The sequence below is a fragment of the Amblyomma americanum genome, chromosome 11 (genome assembly GCF_052857255.1).
Source record: "Amblyomma americanum isolate KBUSLIRL-KWMA chromosome 11, ASM5285725v1, whole genome shotgun sequence".
NCBI lineage: Eukaryota > Metazoa > Arthropoda > Arachnida > Ixodida > Ixodidae > Amblyomma > Amblyomma americanum.
In genome coordinates, this window is record NC_135507.1 from 38667374 (window position 1) to 38689725 (window position 22352).

Below are 22352 nucleotides of genomic sequence, written 5' to 3' on the forward strand. Positions count from 1 at the left end.
GCTTGGTTTTTGCTCAATTCCAGTGTTAGTCAAGTTAGGTAAACGCCATTTTTATTTTTTTGGGGGGGGGGGGGGAGGGGTGGCTACACACGCCATGGCGACTGCCACACGCCGCTGCAGACGCGAATATATGGAAGGTGCGCCTGCCGACCACCATTTGCGCATTGAGTACGGGCACTTGATAAACACGTTTACCATTTTAGCGACAACTGCCCTGTCCCACGCAATAATTGAAGTTCCCTATTATGTTCTTCTTTTATTTGCTCATTATGTCGTGGGTTGATTTCACCCCACGGCATGTTCAGGGCGTTGCTGTCGAGTGCCTGGACGAGCCGCGCTCGAATCCCACGCTCTGGTCGTCCCCTACTATGCCGGCCTCCTTGCTCATGGCGTAGAAGGCGGACTTGGGGTTCCGCAGGAGATCTCCAGGGGCGCCAATCTCCTCGATCTTACCAGATCTCATTACCACAATCCTGCAACGAAGAAGAGTAGGCCCAATCAGGCGCAGTATCCCCGTATCTTGACGTGACCTGAACGCTATCGAGTGTCGCATATACAAGAGAAGATTTAGACAAATGTGGACGCAAAAAACGCGCGAGAGTCTGAGAAACCTTGCGTAGGAATATATAGGGTCAGGCGTGAGAAACAAACTCTGGAGTTAGTTTTTGTAAATGCGTAGCTTCGTTTTCATCGTAGCTCTTGTATCGCTCCGGTGAGGGATAAGTTTTGATTTCGCTGTGGCGGTGCTCCGAGGAGGCACAGAGAGACCTTGAGTCGTTGCCTAGCAACCGCCGCAGTTGCGCAGACGCCGCGCGCTCGCCGCGCCACCTGGCATGACGTCACAACATGCGCCTCGCTGCGGAGCCGCCCTCACGCGCTTAGCCGCAAACCAACATATTCGGCGGCGGCATATATGGGAGCCACTGAAACGCCGACACACTCACTGAATAAAAAAAAAAAACCTGTGTCGAAACTGGGAATCGAGCCAGGGCCTTTGGCGTTTGAGGCGGAGATGCTTCCACTCCGCCACGACGGCTCAGTTGAGGTTTAATCATGAACAAAGGTGCATCTAGTCAATGCACGGGTTTCATATATGTATTCTCCTGATCCAGAAGTCGCCGCGCTTTCGCTACGTATATCCTGGCCAAACAAAGCTAGGTCATCAGCAATTTTTTTTTCACGCTTGAACGCTTCAGAGCGCCTAAAATGCATTGCTATTTTTGTAAAGTAACCGATTCTGACAGGAACGAGTAAAAAGAATTATAATTGAGAGCTTAAAGACTCGCTGGACGGTTACTACTGTGTAAGGCGAGATTCAGCGATAGCTGTTTAGGCGTTTAGTTTTGGGGACATATTTTTGGAGCACTGGTGTAGTGGTCAGGTGATGCAGACCTGCACTGGCAGGCGGCTGTTCCAAACAGAGCCACCCGTAGGCATATGCGACCCAAGTTGACTGGCACAACCGGTGGGTGCGATGCGAAACCCAGGGACGTACGCCGAACAGCTATCGCTGTACAAAGTATATCACGATGTGGGTATATGAGGACATGAGAGGAATTGAAGAAGATTGCTATTTTTACTGTGCGATCCTGGGATGCTGCTTAGCAAAATCTAACTTTCTGAAAAGATTGCACCCAAGGAATTATAATTCGCGCCTAAGTGGCACAGGCGGACATAGTGGAAACAGCGAAATTTGTCATAGAAGAGGCAAACAGGCAGCCGTGGTGTCCTTCGCGAACCCCGGGAAACCTTAGCCCCGTGAATCCTAAAATTTGGACTCCGATCTTTCTGATATTTCAGGCTTTTCATACTGTGCAGCTCTGGTCCCGTCTGCGACGCAGATGGACCTCAGCAGTAATATCTCGTAACCTAAAACTGCCTAGTTCACTGCTAGCCAATGAGAAATTTATACAAATGTGTTTGCCAGTAAGTTGTGTCGAGAATATAGAAGTAGCTCAAATATGAAACGGAATGGTTAGTCCAGAATCGAGGGCCAGCATATTGTACTTAAAGGGCAATTGAAGAAGTTTTAGAAATCGATGAAATTGAAGAGGTCAGATGAGCCATGGAAGGCATGCGAAATTTCTCTCGGTTTTGGTGAATTCCGTGGGCCCTGATTATTCACAAGCACAAACAGAAACACAAAGTGCGGAAGCACTGCATCACAGGTCACCATTGCCATCCTCAGTGTTCCTATCATTTTTGTACGTTTTCAGTTGAGATTGTTTGGCACAGTTATAAGCAGTGGCAAAGCCTCAATGAAAGCATTGCCTGCCTGCGTTCATCTTTTCGTGCCCGGTAGTTGCGCTGTTCTCATAATGTTAAACCATCTAGCGCAAGCTTCACTTCGTCGAAACTATCTCCCTGCAGTGTTTTTTTCTTGCGATATGTAGCTGGCATCAGCTAATAACTGCTAACAACAGTCTCTCCCACCTCCATCTTGCCGCCTTCAAGTGCACCCTCTATCACCGCTGCACAAGGCGCCGTATACAGCCTCTTTAGTGACACCTGTACAGCTTTCTTGTGCCTCAGTCTATTCGCGCAGTTTACTTTCCCCGCATTATCATGGGGTGTCTGTACACCGAATGTTTCATTGAAAACTGCGTATGGGGATTTGAACAGAATCGATGCTCGGCACAGGTGTGGGTATGCTCGCCTGTTGGCGTCCAGGATGGTCTGCAGCCGGTGGGCCACGGTGAGCACGGTGCAGTGGGCGAAGTCGCGGCGAATGGTCTGTTGCACCAGGGCGTCCGTGTCCGGATCCACAGACGCCGTCGCCTCGTCAAGCACCAGAAGCTTGGTGTTGCGCAGCAGAGCACGGGCAAGACAGATCAGCTGGTGCTGGCCCACGCTGCAATGCAACGCTGAAGATTGTCTTCACCATGACGGAAAATTAGGGTGCAGCGCGTGATGTGGTCTGGATGATTTCAAAATAATTGCAACCACCGTATTGTTTGGGTGGCTACTAAAGAATGCTCCAACAGACTCGCAAGGATGGCGAAAATGTAGCTTCCATGTCATATAAAGCAGGGATGACGTAAATGGCATTCATTGGACTATCAGGAATGACAGGCCCATCTCTTGTATTAAAAATAAGCATTTTTACGATACATGTAGATTATACCTGTATGAGTGTTTTCTTGTGCACAGCAGAGAGGATAAATACGATGCGACAAAAATAGACAAATAAACTATCTTTTGGCCTGCTGTTTAGAGTGAGTAGTGGTTTGTACTTTACACTATGACTTGCAAAACCTTTGTTCTTCACATAGTTGACATAGATCTTCTGGATTAACCTGCTCTTTAGAGTGAATAGACGTCTGTAATTTGCAATATTACTCTTCAAGTAGTTGACAACTCTGGCAAAACAAACTAGCAAGCATGCTAGAAAAACAAGGGTTTTAGTTTCACGTATGGTATATTTCATAAGAGGGCGTGATTGAAGTATACAAAAGGGGAGAGCAAAGAAAATCACATTTTGAGAACTGCTGTGAATTATGCCCAAAAATCTGAACGTTGAAAAGTGGCATCCCTTGACCTAATGTTGAGCGACACGTTTGATTTGCCTCTTTAATCGACCCCCTCAGGTGCTTGCGCACAATTTAATGCGATGCGAACTCATAGCTTTTTTTTAGTATGCCGTACCAATTAGTGACTTATTTGTTTCAAGATATGTTAGCATCGTTCATTTCGTAAATAAGATGCTTTTTAATACCTCATAGCGAACGCAGTAAGCAATATTGCGCGAACGAGAGCGGAGTAGCACGCTGTCTGCCGTTTTTGTAGACTGTTACCGCCACCATAATAAAAACCTTTTTTTTGCAATTCCAAGTGCATTGTGTGTCTTTAAAACACAAACTGATTCCATGACGCTTTGTGCACTTACCTGACAAGTCCTGGCATTTTCATCAATTATGCCAATCTGTACGAAATTTTGCACACCCGTGCAGAAACTTTCCAGCAGGTACTCTGAGCTGGAAACGTAATCGCAACTTTTTCTGGAGGGCAAAATATTGTTTGACCTGCAAAATATTTGTTTTCGATGGAAGCAATCAATGGCGTATGAAGGGATTATACCAAACGTAAGCTGCTCGACAAACACCTGAGGTTCTGTCCATCCTCCTCGATGTGAAAGTGCAGCTTGTCTGCCTTGTTCTGGAAGAAGGCCTTCAGGTGCGCCTTATCCAGTGCCGCCCACACCTCGTCGTCCGTGTGCTCCCCCTTAGGGTCCAGGTTCAGCCGCAGTGAACCGCAGAATAACACCGGGTCCTGCAAGAACAGACCGCCAAGGTGCGACACAATGAACACTGCAGGGTGCGTAGTTGTCCAGAGGTCGTGCTTGTGAATGTTTCAAATGACACGCGTGAATGTGCTCACTCGGAAGAACTCGATTACCATTGCATCGTGGTATCGTAGCAACAGAAGAGGCGAGTAGATTGAAAGACATCTTGCAGTGTTGCACACAGTGTTACCGTATCGTGTATAATAGAGGTGTTGAAAGACGCCTTTTCTCATAGAGATGTCCTATTGCAATACCGGCACGTGTTAAGTATACAAGTATCATAGCGCTAAAAGGCAGTGGTTGTTAGGGAAGGATATATCCATGTCAGCATTCCTTAACACAAATTTTGAATATTGAATAAATGTAAGGTACTGGTATTTACATCTCGAAGGTAATGGTTCACTCTTCCGATAAGTAGCAATACCATTCTTTTATGGTGCTTCCATGGCTCGCATCGAGCAGTCAAGACTGCTATAGAAAACCAATGGGCAAAGCTTTTGACGATAGTAAAAATATTAATAGGAAAAGAACTGCAAGGCCGCCGCCGGGAGGTCTGCCGATATATTAATTGATATAGTGAAATCTCACAATATATGAAAAAATTGTGCCCATCGCCAGTTTTCCTTTCAAAAATGCTTTTGTCCAAAACTGTTCGGCATGATCGTTATTGCAACGTAACGTATCGTAATCGCTCACTGTTAGTTGACGCGTGCATTTGTCCTTTGGTGACGTATTTAGTTTCGTATAGTTGAATCAGTGTTAAATGTCACGGGCTTGCCCGCAAACCCACTAGCGGAGAGGTTCAGGCCAATCCAATCTACATAAACGCAGTTTAACTTAGCGCCATGGAGGGTTTATAGAGCACTGCCAATTGCGACTTCACAGCCGAAGACGCTGAACAGGCAGTGCACTACAAGGTCCAGGCGATCATTGTTTCCAACCACGGTGGACGGCAGATGGATGGAGTTCCCTCGACGATCGAAGCTCTGCCGGCGGTGGTGAAAGCGGTGCGGGAGCGTCTGGGGGTCTATCTGGACAGTGGTGTCCGTACAGGCACTCACGTCATAAACGCGCTTGCCCTTGGCGCAAAGAGAGCCTTTGTTGGCAGGCCTGCGCTTTGGGGACTGGCCTAAAACGGAACTGACGGCGTTAGAAAGATGCTGGACATCTTCGAGAAGGAAACTAACAGGGCTCATGCATTTATGGGCCACTCATCAGTGTATACCTTGAGGCCACAAGGTGTGATTCGCCAAGAACGCTACCGTCTCTTGTGAAATCCTTCCAATTTTAACTATCGGCCTGATGCTCAGTCTCCCAAGATCATCATTATCTGAACAAGCAGTCGCAAATAAAATCTTGTTATCACCTCTTTCTTATGTGTTAAACTGAGGCTGCTAACTGCACCATTAAACCGTTTTAAATACAGCTGTGGAAACAAGCTCACATTGTTAGAGCGCATTAGGCATTAGGGAATGTCACTGTTATCCTTGACCGGTCTTCTTACAAGGAAAAAATGGAGGCCATGCTTCTGGACGAGACCACTTACTGCCGGATCCCGAAAGACCCTACTCCCAAAGTGCATACGTCTCTTCTAAAAATGCTAGGAGAGATCTTCAAGGGCATCCCTCCGTCTATGAAACGGCTTTATTATCAGTTGCTATGTACAAAAGGCTCAGCGCCCGCCATATACGGACTACCAAAGGTGCATAAACCAGGGATTCCCCTGCGCCCAATAGTGGATTTTAGAAAGTCTCCTTTATACTCGTTGCCACAGTACCTTCATGGCTTTCTCTCACCGCTGGTGGGCAAGACAGGCACAGACATCAAGAATTCATCCGACTTCATCAACAAGGTCAAAGAAGTCGCCCTAGAAGACACAGATGAGATCGTTTCTTTCGACGTCTGCTCGCTCTTTACAAGCGTGCCTGTTGATCTCGCAGTTGAGACATGTAAGCAACGTCTCGAGAATGACACCTCGTGGCAGGATCGGACACCGTTCGAAGCAGCGGAACTTTGCCAACTCTTGCAGTTCTGACTCACCAACACATATTTTACGTACAGCGGCAACTTCTACCAGCAGACCTTTGGCACAGCAATGGGGGCAGCCATCTCGGTCACAGCGGCTAACATCGCTATGGAAGCCATCAAGAGCAAAGCTTTGGCCACCTTCCAACCGCGACCAAAAGTATTTTTTAGGTATGTGGACGACTGCTTCTGCGTCATAGACCGGAAGCACACCCGCACTTTCCTCGATCACCTTAATACCATTGAGCCCTCAATCAACTTCACTGTTGAGGAAGAGACTGACGGCTGCCTTCCGTTCCTCGACACCGTGGTAACCCGTACTCCAACAGGTCTTAGTTTTCGCGTCTACCGGAAACCGACGCATTCCGGAAGGTACCTAAATTTCATTTCAGCACACCCTGTCAGTCATAAGCGGTCAGTGGTGGGATCTCTAATCAACCGTGCCAGGGAAGTATGCAGTGAAGACGCCGCCCTAATCCACGAAATGAAGACCGTGGAAAAAGATTTGAAAAGAAACGGCTACCCGCTTTCCTTCATTCGGAACACGCAAAGATTGGCTGTATCAAGTAAGCCTGCTGCCCGGGAAGACGAAAGTGCTAACGCACCGAAACGAGCCGCTATCCCGTATGTACCGGGGATCAGCGAGGCGCTGGCGCGGATGTTCCGCAAGCACGGCGTCCATGTTGCATATGTCCCAACAAGCAAGATAAGAAATGAGCTTGTAAACTTGAAAGACCAGCTCCCTCGTGACAGTTTTCCCGGCGTGGTTTACAAGATTGCCTGCGCCGACTGTTCATTAGTTTACATAGGGGAAACGAAAGACTTCAAGAGACACCTGAAAGAACATCAGTACGATGTACGAAAAGGAAAAGTGACAACAAACGCAATCGCGGAGCATGCACAAGAGACTGATCACGAAATTAACTGGGATGAAGCAGATATAGTGACAACAAAAAAGAATGTATCAGCCCGCCGAAATCTCGAGTCATTAATCATCCAGACTACGCGCAACACAATAAATAAGAATGACGGCACGTTGCACCCTATCTACGCGAAATGCCTCAGAACGATAGTAACCGCAACAAAAAGCCCGGGACGTCCAGCTGGTTGCTCATTGTGAAGAAGGGAGCCGTAGCGCTCCCGAAACGTCATTTTTTTTGTTGACCTTGGTCAGTGACCAGTGAACCTCATCAAGCGCATTAGGCGCCTTTAAATGGGGAGAACGCGTGATATATATCATTGATGGCGTGCAGTGACAATGTCGTTTGATATATTCGAGTGTGGTTGAGATCCATATGCACAGAAGAGTGGAGAGTTGGGCTTGTTGGTTTACGATCATGTTGGGAACAGCGCTAACACAGGACGGAGCAAGGACACAACACAGGCGCTTGAGTTGTGTTTTCGCTCTGTCCTGTGTTAGTGCTGTTTCTAAGATGCATAGGCAGGAAATTAACAAATGTTCAAGAGCACAAAAAGCAAGACATGTAATCGTATAGTACAAGGCACTCTCAGTCACCGGTTTCTTTCAATGCGAAAGCGTTAATAGTCCCATTAAGAGGAATACCGGCGGCGTGTGTTAGTCTATGTACTCGATGATACAGATAATCTTAGCGATGGAAATAACAATAGGGTGACGTCATCAAGCGGCTCTATTACACACACAGCAAACCGAGCATCGCCACCTAAAACAATTCTATACATATCCTTTTTCTATATTGATTCCCCAACACCCGACCTCTTTTTCCCAACATTCGTACCGACTTGTGACGCAACCGTGCTTCGTTCTGCTTTGCGAGTATAAGATTTCTCGGTGTCATACGATTTCTCGTTGCATATAGATTACAAATGGGATGCAACCAATCGTCGCACAGCGTTCCGGTGATGTCGTACTGGCGTGTGTGTGTGAGTAAGGGCCATGCATCCAGGAGCAGTAATGCTTTCGCATTCCCACGCGCAAGCAGTCATGCCTCTGCCAAATTTTTATTGTTCTTAAATTATGAAACCATACGATTTATTCTAAGGTCACGGCAGCGCAGTGCATTGTGCTTCAGGGTATCATCATGTCGTTATTCACTGGCGGGGACCATCCACAGACGGTTATTAATGAGCCAAATCACTTGACCCCAGTTTTGTTGACACCAGCTATAGACTTTACAAAAATATCATTTCGAACATCCTGTGTACAATAGCGGGATATTTCAATCCGACACAAAACGTCATCACGCTCTCACCTGAGGAATGATGGTGAGCTTGGAGCGCAGATCGTGCAGCCCGATACGCGATATTGCCACGTCGTCAATCATGATGTCCCCTTCAACCGCTTCCACGATGCGGAACATGGACAGCGTCAACGTCGACTTGCCCGACCCCGTGCGACCCACCAGCCCGACCTGGAGCGATGAAGGATAGGCATCACAGTCAACACTGTAACGCAGAACGGTAGCTCTGTTAGTGTTTTGCGCTATTCTGAAAAGCAGAGCTATACATGTGGCGTAAGCAACATCTCCCAACCGGAGCACCGACAGGCAAGAAAGGATTAGCAGCAGCGATTATTTTGCAAGTAAAAAAATGACGAGCAATGGCACGGCGAATCGTCACTTTCACCCTGTATAGTGGGCGCCTGAACAATTCTGGGGCCGATGAAATAGCAGACAGGACAGTTTTTCTTTTTAAAGCGAAATTTATTGCCCTAGGGCATCAATGATGGTTGAAGGTGTGATGAATGATCTAAATGAATGGAAAAAAGTTAGCTGATTTGATGAAGTCTAGTAGAGAACGATGGTACGGTCCCTGCGTCCAGGCAATGTATGAAGAAGGGTTGCTTGGTGAAAGACCTGCTACCATCAGGCGCCGGATCCTTGTAGGCTTGAGAGCTGGGCAGTCCCACAGTAAGTGATGAATGTCGGCCTCAATGTCCTCGTGTTTACATACCGGACACCCTGGCCGAGGAAACAATTCTCGGTACTGAGGCTACTTCCGAGTGATGTCTGGTGTGAGGGCAACCCCGACCCGGATCCTCCTAAGCGCAACCTCCTCCGCACGGGTAAGACCGCGGGTGAGGGTTACCGCACACGGAGGGATAAGGGGTACAATGAGATTGTTACCTACACTATAGATCCTGTAGAGAAATGTTGAGGAGTGCCACAAAATAAGCAACACAAAGGGAGCGGCGATGATGGCGCTCCCCCTTTTACTCTGAGCATTCTTTCCCGTGCGGCCACACGAGCCACGTTCGAGATCAGCGTTCGAGCGCTCTAGATATGTGAGCCAAGGACCGCAATTATATATACTTCAGTTTAGTTTAGTTTTTCTTTCGTGTTGACAATTTGGGTGTATTTATGAAACGCCCTTTAGGGACTGGGTCATTATGCACACGGTGGCACTTGGCAATTAACATGCCGAGTAACAGTAGCTTGCCGCACTGACGAAAATAATTTGCTTATATCTGCAACAGCACTGTTCGCAGGAAGAAAAATAACTTTACCACCGTAATATTGCGCGATGGATTGAGCGATGTGATGTCCTCAGTCTGGATAACGTGCCCGATTTAGTGCGGGTTATTTCTATAAGTTATTCTCAAATTCGCGAGGTTTTCCAAGCGATGCTAACGTTGTACCTGCCACCATATAAATTCCGACCTAAATAAGCACACCTTCAGAAGGGGCCAATGTACCGATACAGCGATTCGACTCGTAATTGTTAGTACTGCCCCAATCAGGAGACGCGTCAGTAGCCCTAGCAGCGGCACGCAGTGGGGGTTGGATAACATTTGTTATTCTCGCTTATCTGGTGCACTGATTGTCAGTCGTGCGCTGACGCACCCTTTCGACACTATTGAAGGTATACAGATCCCTTTGTCGCCATGAACAGCGTGGTACATATATTACATTGACAAAGAGCAGACTAGGAATTAAGTCGAAATTTGACTGTGTTTAGTCCGCGAACGTATACGTAGAATAGATTGAACGAATATTGCACGTATCGAATTTTCGCTATTTTCTCCTTAAAACATTGCTCACTACAACGTGCAGGTCTCTCAAAAAGCATGGTTCATGTAGTTGATTTAGATACACATATATGACACCATCAGTGTAGTCCTCGAGCGAAGTAACTTGGGTGGCCTCGTTTCGAGCCACAGCGTTTATGTCCCACAGGTTTACGACATGTCCGTCGAGGTAGGGCCAAATCCAACCTAAAAAAATTACTAAATTCGAATTTCTTCCGCTCCAGAACAAACAATAGCAGGAGTCGCCATACCGGGCCCCTCCAGAGCTTGCCATTTTCGTCTGGCCGTTCTCTACGTTGGCCACTCCCACCAGGACCTGATTGCGACACAGGACCGTTCTGTAGTCCGATTCAACTCAAAAACGAAGCGTCAAATGTACCTAACAGAAGTTCATCAAGCCTAATAGCGTCGACCAATTGCAATGCCATCACGGTTAATTCGTGGTTTATCCCGTGCCACACCGGCGCACCAAGTTATTAACAACAGATTAACCATGACGTCATGAAAATAGGTCGATACCATTGCCTCAACGACTTCCTCTGAAGGCTATTTGCCGCTTCGTTTTGTAGTGGCGGTTGTAATTCTATCCTTCTTTCCTTTTGATGACGTAATCATTCAGCGATGCAATGCCACGTGTTGATTGTGCTTAGGTGGCTCTAATTATTGCGCCATTACGGCAACAAAATCATCAGTCGTATGTCAGTGCTTGTGTCTCTCCGCTTGTTCAGACCTGTCTGTTTTGCGCAGTACCTTTTGCTGAGCAACAAACAGTAGACAGCAGCGCCTCTTCTGCTCAAGTGGGTGGTTCCGCCAGGAGCAATAAGTTAAAGGTGGTAGTTTTCGGTCAAGGTGCTATAGTAAGCCGACGGCGACGCAGTTGAAAAAAAAGTACCTTACATGAATCTACGATGTAAACACTATTGTTCTACTAGATGTGTCTTTGGTACATATATCTATACGCTGGCGTAATTACCTTCTCCGATGGCTGCACGTCCAGGTTGATATTGTGTAGCACGAAGTCCAGGTCCGGGCGGTAGCGAGTACTGAAGTTCACAAAGTTGATGGCTCCATGCTGTGGCCAGTCAGGGCTCGGCGCCGGACTGACACGCCAGGGGGCCTGCGCAAAAGAACACGATCGTAACGTCACTCCTGTGCTGGTTCAGCAGAGAAGGCCAAGGGCTTTTCTCTCAAATTCTGAACCTGAACAGACGCGGAAAAAACAAGAACAAACAAAATATTCTTCTCTGCCTACAAGCGAATCGAACTCTTCATTCTGTACTCTTGAAGGTGTGTCAGCGCAAACAGCGGAGTACAGGCGGGAGGAACAACGCAAGGAAGCACTGCTTGGCAGCCGCAGAGTTCTCGAAACGAGCCAAGAGATTAGCCCTCTCGCGAATGTGCCTCATCCGGCTATGTCGTTTGAGGAGGCGCTTTGAGAGGTAGGCGGAGCCCACGTAAATTCATCACTGTTGCTTCGTCCTTTTACAAAAGAGACAGAAATGCCCAAAATTCATTGGGAGTGTCCGCTGCAATCACCAAGCACCTCCGACATCTCATGGCTATCAGCTCATGAAATGGCGCCGTCAGATAAGCCACGGGACATGTCATCACTCAGATAACTTAAGACGCACGTGCCCCATTAAACACGTTGCACGTGGCCACAGACTATTTGACTTCACCAGAACAGAATATGACCCCCCTCACCCCCCGTGACAATAAGCGAACATCTGTTAAAGTTATGTACTTAATGGCATCGCGTACACACCCCTCATTTCCTCCTCCCTCCTGGCGAGGAATATCCGTTAGAGATTTTCCAGCGAACCATTCCTCAAACGCGTAGTAAATGAACAGGCGCATGGATTTGGCTGCACATTGCTGACCTCGGTGGGCGTTTTGGTGTACTCGTGAAGGCGCTCCACGGCGATGAGGGAGTTCTCGAGCTCTGCCATGAAGCGCACCAAGTAGTTCAGGGCGTCTGTCACCTGAGAAGTGCGTGAAGAGGACAGAAGAGGAAAGATAATTGAAGCGCCGCTGGTGGCAACGCTAAAGGCACACTACTTGCGCTCCGAGTCTCACACAGGACAGGAACGAAAGATGGGACCAAGTAAAGGTGCGGCTGCGCATTTCAACAACTCTCCCAAATGCTCCTCTTAGTTTTTACCCCAGTAGTGAATGTGGAATCCTCATCGTCGGTAATCGTACTACAGAACAAACACCTCCCTCAGTACCCTGCGACATGGGTTGTCTTGCGCTAACTGCGGTCATGAGGTAAATTAGTTCAGAGTAACGTCGGGCCTTGCAGCAACCGTTAAAGAGGGGACGCGGCTTCCAGCACAAACTTTGTTAATGTGTTAGGATTAAAACGCTTATACGAACGAAACCTCGGCGGCGCTCGTCTGTCTGTGACCAGCCTCAGAGAAAGGACGAAAAATTATTGTACGAATGGCCATTAGCGTTGACATACTGTATGTCGACCTGCGTTCTGAAAACACTGTCCGATTCGAGCGCACGAAAAACCGGCAAGCAACAAAACAGCAGAGATATAAACTATGCTCAAAAAATATTAGAGCGACAAAAGTTTACGGGGAAAAAACACTCAGAAAAAGAATACTCGCGTAACGCTGTACTGCGATGCGTTGTACTGTTTCCTCACAATGCAGTTATCAGTGTGCTGTTATTTCTATGCCGTGCTTATTCCTTCGCGCTCTTTTCACAATGCTGTTCGGTCGCTGTGCCGCATTTCGTGTGCAGCTTCGACGCATACTATTTTGCCTTTGTACCAACAGTCGAACACGTCGAGACGTCCTCAGCATTCGTCAACACCTTCAATAATCCATCGCGGAGAAATAGTCAATCGAATGTGAAAAGTGCATTAAGAAGACATGCAGGCAGTGTTCAATACACTCGTCCACGAGAATAGTTTCTATTCTTCAGTCCAGGCGGCAGAGGTCGAATTTTGATGTATGTGTAATGCAACACAAATCACGTGCAGAAATTTCAAAGCCCATGAAGGATTTTCAATGCTCACTGCAGGAGCTTATTGGTTTACATTTTGTTTATGGCAGCTCCACCATACTATATGTCTGTACCCACTAAGGCTGTTATACTTAGTGGCACAGGCAGGGGCATATTGGTTTACATTCTTTTTCTGGCTGCCCCACCATACTTTTTGTCTGTACCCACTATTGCCGCGTATCCCCTGTGGCTCTTCGGGACGCTAAAAGCCATAACTATTAACCATTCATTTTCCTCACAAATTTTAGAAAAACCCATGGGCAGACATGGGTATATCGATCTGCCATTTCTCAGACGGCATTAACACTAACCACTCCACGCGCTGTTCAAAGTAGGTCCGCAAGCAGGCGCCTTCGAAAGTGAATTCATTGAACACGTGTCGGTAGAGTCCTGACTCAGTGGGGACAGCGTGGAGTCCTGACTCTGGGGACCGCGTGCACCCAACACGCGCCAAGTATAGCTATCGCTGGCCATGTGCGGATCACCCGGAGTCAATGTGTTGCCACGTGATCGTGACAGTGGGTAACTTTACCAGGCGCTGCCTACCAAGCAGCCTTCCTCTAAGGACTTCTAGGAAAGCTAGGGAACTCAGACGCATCTGGCAAAAGAAATTGAGAGCTCTTATCTGGATACACTTCTTTCTCTGCAGTTCCTTGTCGACTGTCTTCATTTCTAATAGCCTGGAAATTATGTTATTACAAGAAATTATCTCCTCCTCCTACCAACAATGAAACTATAGACTGAGGACTCTTGAAAGGAAGGTACCGGAGCGCCCCCTACCTCATTCACACAGAGGTGTATTGTGCGGCACGTTCTGCATCAGAATGTCCTGACCGCAAAGCGACCGCTTCAAGTCGCATATTACAGATTCTGCTTGTCCATTTCATTCGACAGCGTCATACCGCTCCATCTTCACTACCTCACCTTGAGCGCATAGAGGAGCGTGAGGCCATAGGCAGCCGGCCCGAAGACGTCCCTGCCGTGCACCAGCAGGCAGGCAGTGAACAGGGACACGGCGGTGCCGAGGAAGTTGAGCCGCACCGTCAGCCACCGCTCGGCCGCCATCAGGTGGAAAGCGCTCGAGATCCAGCGCTCTAGCAGCGTGTCCGACAGTGCGATGAATGCACGCTGCACGGCGTACGCCCGGATGGTCTGCACGCCGGGCACCGTCTCCGCGATGCAGTTGAACACCGGGGAGCGGGAAACGGACTCCAGGCGCTGAAGCTGCCGGAACGTGCGCACGAACAGCTTCTGCGGTAGACGGCGCCAGGTGAGGATTTGCTGCAGAATTACTCACGCTAGCGGTTTAGGGACTTGAAGCTGTGGAATTTAGAATGAAAGTTCACAGGGAGACCGTGTACATAGAAATGACAAGCTTGGTAGTTGTTCCTGCAAAGCGCAAAGCAGTTAAAGGGTTGCCCAAACAGAAATTTCAATCTCATCGGACTGAGCTCCCTCGTATGAAAACCTAGGCAGTCAGTAGCGAATGGTGTATCAAAGACACTGTTGGCACACTTGTGATGATCAATTTTTATAGCGCAAGGGCAGCTGTGGCAAAAGAGCGCCATGGCACAAGGTATATTTTTCTTCTACTGCATTTGGGGTGAAAGACCAAATTTCCAAGCATTTCACCATAAATAAGTTCAGCAACAGACCAGGGGAAATATTTTATTCATGATCTTAGCGCTGGGTACCCGGCGGCACCGGGGATCGAACCCAGCACCTCCCGAATGCGAGGCGGATGTTCAGACCACTAGGTCACCGCTGCGGCGTTCGAACACTTGTGCCTAAGCTTTTTCTCCAAAGTAGCCACGCGCTTTTTGCAACCTGCTTTGGCACCACGTAAAAGATATCTGCTCCACTACTTAATTATTTGGGCTTAAAATTGGGATTTCATGAAGGCTCTGCTAATGGAATCCTACAATTAAAGTACCCTGCTTTGCGCACCCACCGCCGTGTAATGAAATTCGGCTACGCCACCATTCGGACACCAGAAATGAAAGTGTGTTGTGTGAGAAGAATATATAGGCCTTTAGAATTTGGCAGTCCGGCGTATTGCACATATAACGCAGCCGTTTGGTTATGTCGGCAGCTCCAACGACAACTTAGCTCTTGAGTAGCTTCGCAACGGCTGCCGGTTTAGGATTTTCCAATTTAGCAACGTTAAGTGCAGGGTACATTACCTGCACGATGAAGTAGATGACAGAGCAAGGAAGGACGGCCACCATAAAGGACGGTATATAGATAGTGATGAGCAGGAGAATGCCCAGGACGTCGGTCAGCATCTCAAGGAGGGAGTCCACGACAATTGCGATTTGCATGTCGGCCTGGTCCAAGTCCTTGCTGAACCTGCGCAGGTCGATAACGGTGGCAACCCTCATTAAGTGATCATCCCTTAACTGTTTACGTCACGAATTCTCCAGTGAGAGTAAAATCTTATTTAGTTTTCATATTTTGTTATAAACACACCAAGGTTTCAAGGAAACAATTAAAACCCTCGTAGATAATTTTTATTGAATTTTTGTGACGTCCTGAAATGTGCAGTAGCCCCCGAATGGAAACGAACATTCTCCGCATTCAATGACTTCACAGTAAATATAAATTAAAGACACCTTTCCTTTTGTTCTCTACAGTTTTCCGTAGACCGAAAATGCTAACGAGATTTTAAACTTCACTCCAAATTGTATTATTCGGTCTTGTGCTCAACATGGCTGCTGTCTTCAGTATTAAAGTTACCTGTCCATGTGACGCGAGAATCGCTTTCAGGCCCTCACAGTTAGAGCTGCGAGTTGTGAGAGTGTGCACAGTGAACAAATTGGTGGCAACAGCACAAAAAAAGAATAGGTCCTGGGCGGTTTGCTGGCTGTTTTTTGTCACGTTTTCTTCCGTATTTTTAGCACTGTTTCCACGAGAATAGCCGAAATACACTTGTTTTGAATCGTTCATGCCATAGGAAGCAACAATGTAAAAAAATCAAAGCATTCTTGCAATCAAGATACTCCGGAATGATCAAAAGGAAAACAGAATTGGAGGGGACACTGAAGGTCCGCCTTAAAGGTAGGACGCGATAGCGTTACTAGGTTAATATAGGCGGAATTGGCGTTTGTTCTTCTTATCCACTCTTGCGCCTTGTATCATCGAGTCAAGTTGTGATGAGGCGACAAGGTCAGGTGACCCTGGTAGCCCACATAAGTTGCTTCTCCTACGGGTGGCCACCTGGACAACTCTGCGTCAGTATTTTTCGCGCACAACGCGTCGACGCCGGATTTTCTGGGTAACAGTGCCTTTAACAATGTTGCGTTAAACCTATGCTGTCCCTACCTCTTCTAGTTTATAGTTTAACAGATGTAAGTGCATGTGAAAGAGCACCAGGTGGTCGAAATTTCCGGAGCTTTTCACTACGGTGTCCTTCATAGCCTTAGTCGCTTTGGGACGTTACACACTCATAATCCATAAGGCTTTAAGCCCTGCCGGCCCACCTGTTGAGCATGCGACCCAGAGGTGTGGTGTCGAAGAAGGACATGGGCGCGCGGACCAGGCGGGACAGCGTCTCGTCGTGCAGGCTACTGGAGGCCGCCAGTCCGCACAGGCCCAGGATCAGAGTGCCGAAGAAAATGCACGTGCCTGCGGGAACACAGAGGTGATTAATGCAGCTCTGAATGCTCAATCCAGGAAAAAAACAAGCGCTGCATAAACTGCCCCAAGTCCCAACAACCATAACAAAAGAAAAACTAAGGTCGATGCGGGTGTCAGTATACTGCTAGCTTTTGGTGTATAAAATGTCAGCGGCTTCAAAAAGCACAAAAAATCAGGGCAGCTTCCTGAAATAACAGGGTAACAAAAATTCCATCTTTGATGCTGTGGCTGACGTGTAGGAGTACAAGCGCAAATGTACCACGATCATCATGGTGGAACCCTCGGACCAAGGCAAACCCGCGTATTCGTCATCGCATCTCTTAATAAACTCCATAAATTATACCATACTGTAATCTAAGATAACGTGCAAAATAGAAGCGGTCCTAAAAAAAGACGAATCTGCTGCGCACTTCAAGGCAACCTTCCAAGCTACGTTTTTTTCTTTGTCCAGCATATCGAGAGGGCGTCTGACCACTTAATCGTAAAATTAATGTTTGGTGAAACGCGAAAACCACTGCGCGACACGTTTTTTTTTTGTCGGTCGCACTCAGATTTATTAGTGACAAATTTACACTTGCTAGTCACAGAAACAGTTTAGGTTATCGGCTAGTCCAGGATTTCCCATGCAGCAGAGAAACTCTATCACATCAAAACAGTCGCATTCATTTGATTTTTGCATTTTAGTTTGCATTTTAAGCCGCCACTTGTAGCACATTCTGCGGCTCTGTTGGTGCGCCCGACAGACAGTAACAAATAGGGAACAAAGATTTGCTTTTCAACCCGTAGCACCATCTCTAGCAGAGTTTTGTATCCGAAGCGAAAAACACATTTCACTTCTCGTGCTGTATGAAAACAACAGACAATATGTCTTCGTTTAATTGAGCATGAATACCTTTATTTTTCATAGCACGTACAGACAGACGATCGGGCATAAGTCAAATACTAAAAGTTGCCTCATGTAGCGGTAAACGCACAGGTATGTACGCCCCTCGTAAAGAGTGGAGTCCGAAGAGATTGCTTGGAGGTCTTGCTATGGAGCTTAATAAACATCGCTCTGGTTTTAGATCCGTCTTCGCACGCCTACGAACCATAGCAATAAACATATGTATACTAGCAGAGCTCCTGCACGCGGGTTGGAAGCAAACGTGCACCTAGGCCTCTTCACTTTTCACAAAAGATGCACATAGGCAAATGCACAGGTGTTCAAAGCAAAAATTATGTATGCCTTGCATTAGGTTAACTCGAGGTAAGCAGAATAGAGGCCTGGGCTAAAACGAATACGCCTATGTGGGAGTAAAAAGAGAGTAAGCTCTCCTCTGGCGCACTGCCTTTTATAAAAGGAGTGGGCTAGAGGACAGCTTACTCATCTTTTAACGCGACAGCATAAAAGGAGCCCGTGTAGCAGAAAAGCCGGTGTCGTCGCCGTCGGCGGCGTTCGCCGTAGGCGAAAAATGGCACAGTATATGTCACATCTCGGTGGACACCTGCACCGCGCTGTAAAGGAAGGGCTTTTCCTTCTCTTACGGGCGGCACGGGTGTCCAGGGAGAATTGTGAGACAGGCGTCATTTCCTTACCTTAAAACAAATTTTCATTTCATTTTCCTTGGCCCGGTTCGAGTCTCCACCGAGATATGCAAGACAGGCGTCCTTTCCTTAAATTGTCCAACGGGCCACGTGTCGCGCCGAACGGGCGATGGCGTTCCGTGTACTCCTCGGCAACGCTGCGACACGCTGTCACGTCTCACTCTTAAAGACGAAGCTAATGTCCTCCAAACTTTTTCTCGTTTCTGCACAGCGTTATGAAAACGAAAAAAAAAACCTGGAGGACGCTTAAGCTTCACCTTTAAGAGTGGAACGCGACAGCGTGTTGCCGCACTGCCAGGGAGTCCACGGAACGCCATCACCCGTTCGACGCGACTCCTTGCCCGTTAGACAAATCGCTGTCCTACGTACGGTGAAACGGACACGCGGAGCGTCAAACCACGTAGAAGCGCTGCCAGGCGCTGTGCCGAAACGCGCGGGACTCAAGTTGAAGTAGTAGTTCATCGGCACATCATTCTCGACAAACCCCCATGCCACGAATGCCAGCATAGCTTCCGCGCCGAACGAACGGGCAGCAGGCCGCAAGCTTCGTGGTTAACGCGCTTTGGATGTGCGCTGCGTTGTTCGCCGCTCACCGCGCTCACCGCGTGGTTCTTGCGTTCCCGCACGGCCCCACTGCGCCCGAACGAGACGAGCGGAATGCGCTGCCGTCGCGCGCTATCCATTGGGGCAGCGGCGTACAATGCGAGGAGGAGGGGGAGGTGGGATTTTTCGCTCACGGCCAACGCCGCCGACGACACCGGCTTTTCTGCGACACGGGGCACTTAACGCTGTCGCATTGAAAGCCCGCGGAAAGCTTTGCAAAAAAAAAAAAGCTGTGATCAAAGTGTGCAGTATGCTCACCCTGGCATATTCCGAGTAGCCCGTAAATGGTTAGCCTCCAACCGTTGGCGGCAGTCGTCGAGTTGGTGGCGCCCTCTTGAAGGACTTCCTCGCTCCAGTTGCTGATCCACACCGACGAGAGCAGCTTAGAAGTGGAAAGGGCACGTGATTTCAGGATGCATTTCCCCTCCCCAAAATCAATCTCAATAACTCGAACTTTCTGTTAATAAGAACTGACTATTTAGCCACGCCCGCGATAAAACATGTTAATATAAAAATTTAAAAATTGAAACTGAAAATTCGTTTTTAGGGAAACGAAATGGCGCAGTACCTGTCTCACACCTCGGCGGACAGCTAAACCGCGTCGTAAGGGAAGGGAAAAAGGAGGGACAGAGAGAAGAAAGGAAAGAAGAGGTGCTGTGGTGGTGGGCTCAAGAATAATGTCCATCACCTGGGGATATTTAAAGTGCATTGACATCCCACAGCACATCGGCGCTTTTGCGTTTCGCTTTCATCGAAACGCGGTTTCCCCTTACAGCAGACACGCCTCATCTCCACCTGTGTAGCGGCTACATCGTACTTTAGAGAAACGTGCAGATAATTTGCCCAGTAACGGCCGATTCAAGGCGGGAACCGTTAGTGAGAGCCCATCATGAGCTATCGTCTAAGTGAAGAACATTGAGGATTTTCCCACCGATCTGGATGGATCGGCGTCAAGGTGAGATAAGCCGAGCCAAGCCAAGCCAAGCCAAGACAAAAGAGAAGAGAGAAAAGGAGAAAGTAAAAGGTAAAAACAAAGAAGAGAATAAGAGAGAAAGAAGAGGCGAAGGAAGGAAAGAAAATGGCGGGACGCCAGCGTAGAGATAATAATGGTGAGAAGAGAAAAATTACTGGCTAAATTGGGCTGCGACATATATATATATATATATATATATATATATATATATATATATATATATATATATATATATATATATATATATATATATATATATATATATATATAACATGATGTCTCGTATGACGTTTCAGCTAAGCCTTAGACTGCTTTAGCCAGCATTCTTTTAAAAATTAACTTCAGTGTACCCAGTTTTTTCTTGCATCATATTTGCTAAGTGTCCACCGTAAAGAAGCAGTTTTGAGTGTCGTATCTGCAACTCACGTCGAACGCCCGGCACGCGCCGTAGCCCAAGAGAACCAGGGAAAACATGGCGTGCCCAAACCGGCTCAAGTAGTAACGGTAGATCTCGTAATCGACCTGCAGGAAACGCGGCATGTTGTCAGATTACGCTATGAGCTCTAAGAAGTAGTCAATGTGCTTTTTCATGCCTTCCATTAGGTTGAAAAAATTTCACGGCGACTGTATTTTCCCGGGCTAGTCGTAGCGTATGCAGTGCATTCTTTCTGTGGTTTGTTTAGTCTAATTTGTGCTGTTTTTTCAAATTATTGTGAACCATTCTTTTCTCGAGGAAAGCGCCCTAAATTTGTAGCATTTTATTTTCTGTGCTCTAACGCAATTTCTTACTTTATCGAATGGTATTTTCTGAAGCCATCAGCCGCAATCTTTTTTTTTGTCCTAAATCCATTGAAAGAGGTGCCTGTCGGGTTTAGCTAAAGTTATGGGTCATCCATTATTAGGCTACAGTTGATAAAACTGGCGAGTCATATCTGTTTAATGCGCGTGGCACTTCTCTGTTCGCTCGTTTCGTATTAGAGACACCTAGCATACCGGAGACCTACTAGCGGAGACGTCTACAGGTTTACCGGACGCCTCCTGCGCGCGCACAGTGGTCCTATGAAGCGTCGCACTTGCCACTACGCATGCGCAGCTCCTGTACCAAAAACGGGTATAGGTCTGTGCTAGCACGTCTCCGGTATGCTAGATCTGTCTATTTGCTACTGCGGAAGGCACCACGACTTCATGTGCTGGTGGGCACGGTGCCGACATCAACGCTCCGAATCGTCGTTATGGCGCTGCTAAAACAGTTCAGCGGAAGTAAAATATACAACAATGAAAAAGCGAGGAATTATCGGGTGCTGCTTCCAAAAGACGCAAACTCCCTTTAATTCCTGTAGCGTATTCTGAAGATCTATGCCCATGCAGTCCACAATGCGCAGAATCAGAGAAAGCCTCGCAAAGTACTGAAGAAAGCACGGAAGAGTGGAGACGGGGGCATTTAATATATGCATTCCATGCATCATAAAGAGGTTTATTCACAAACGACTAAATGGCCACTAATCATGATCATCATAACCACATCCAATGCAGAGCAAAGGTTTCTCTCATATTTCCAAATTACCGCTGTTGTGCCAGTTGCGGTCAGCCTATTCGTGGAAACTTCCAAATCTCTTCCGACCATCTGACATTTACAGTCCTGTGCTAAACTTGCCTTCTGTTTGAATCTACTCTGTTACCCTTAACGTACTATTCATTCGCCTTAGATGTCCTGCCCATGCCCTTTTCGTAATGTCAGCTAAGACAAAGTCAACGCCGTCACAGCGCTCACTTCTCGCGACATACCTTGCCGATGTGGAACCCTTCGTCTTCCACCAGTTGACCGGGTTTGGTATAACCCGGCCGGGCGCACTCCGGGTTCGGTCTTTTGGCCATGGTCACCGACAAAGACGACACGTCGCCCGACGTGACGTCGTAGGATCTGCGGCAAAGACCGCGCAGAAATTGAAGCCCGGACGTTGCGCCGTCACATGCCATGACATCGCTCAGCAAGTTTGAGCCTCCATAACAAACAAGTAGACGAAATGCACCAAGATAACCACAAGTGACATACAGTTACGTTTAGTCTTCTCACTACCAAAAGAACCAATCTTGTCGGTAATTACAATTGGGTGGCTTTGATGGGCTGAGGACGAGATGACATTTCAGTTTTCTAGTAGGTAATTTTGACTGTACGAACGTCAAGCACTCGTAATAAACAAAAGAAATGCACATATTTCCTAATATAA

At 47.5% G+C, this 22352-nt stretch overlaps 1 protein-coding gene across 1 annotated transcript; it reads right to left on the reverse strand.

The window, feature by feature from the left end:
* Nucleotides 1–284: 284 nt before the first annotated feature.
* LOC144110094 (multidrug resistance-associated protein 1-like) lies at nucleotides 285–22039 on the reverse strand. The gene is made up of 12 exons (XM_077642911.1): nucleotides 21910–22039; nucleotides 20551–20646; nucleotides 19410–19533; nucleotides 16808–16952; nucleotides 15512–15677; nucleotides 14253–14579; nucleotides 12194–12295; nucleotides 11287–11430; nucleotides 8539–8697; nucleotides 4103–4269; nucleotides 2657–2851; nucleotides 285–473 (listed from the first exon to the last, which is right to left on the reverse strand). Exons 1-12 carry the CDS (start codon nucleotides 21997–21999, stop codon nucleotides 302–304), a joined length of 1887 nt encoding a protein of 628 aa, XP_077499037.1. The 5' UTR covers nucleotides 22000–22039; the 3' UTR covers nucleotides 285–301.
* Nucleotides 22040–22352: the final 313 nt, after the last annotated feature.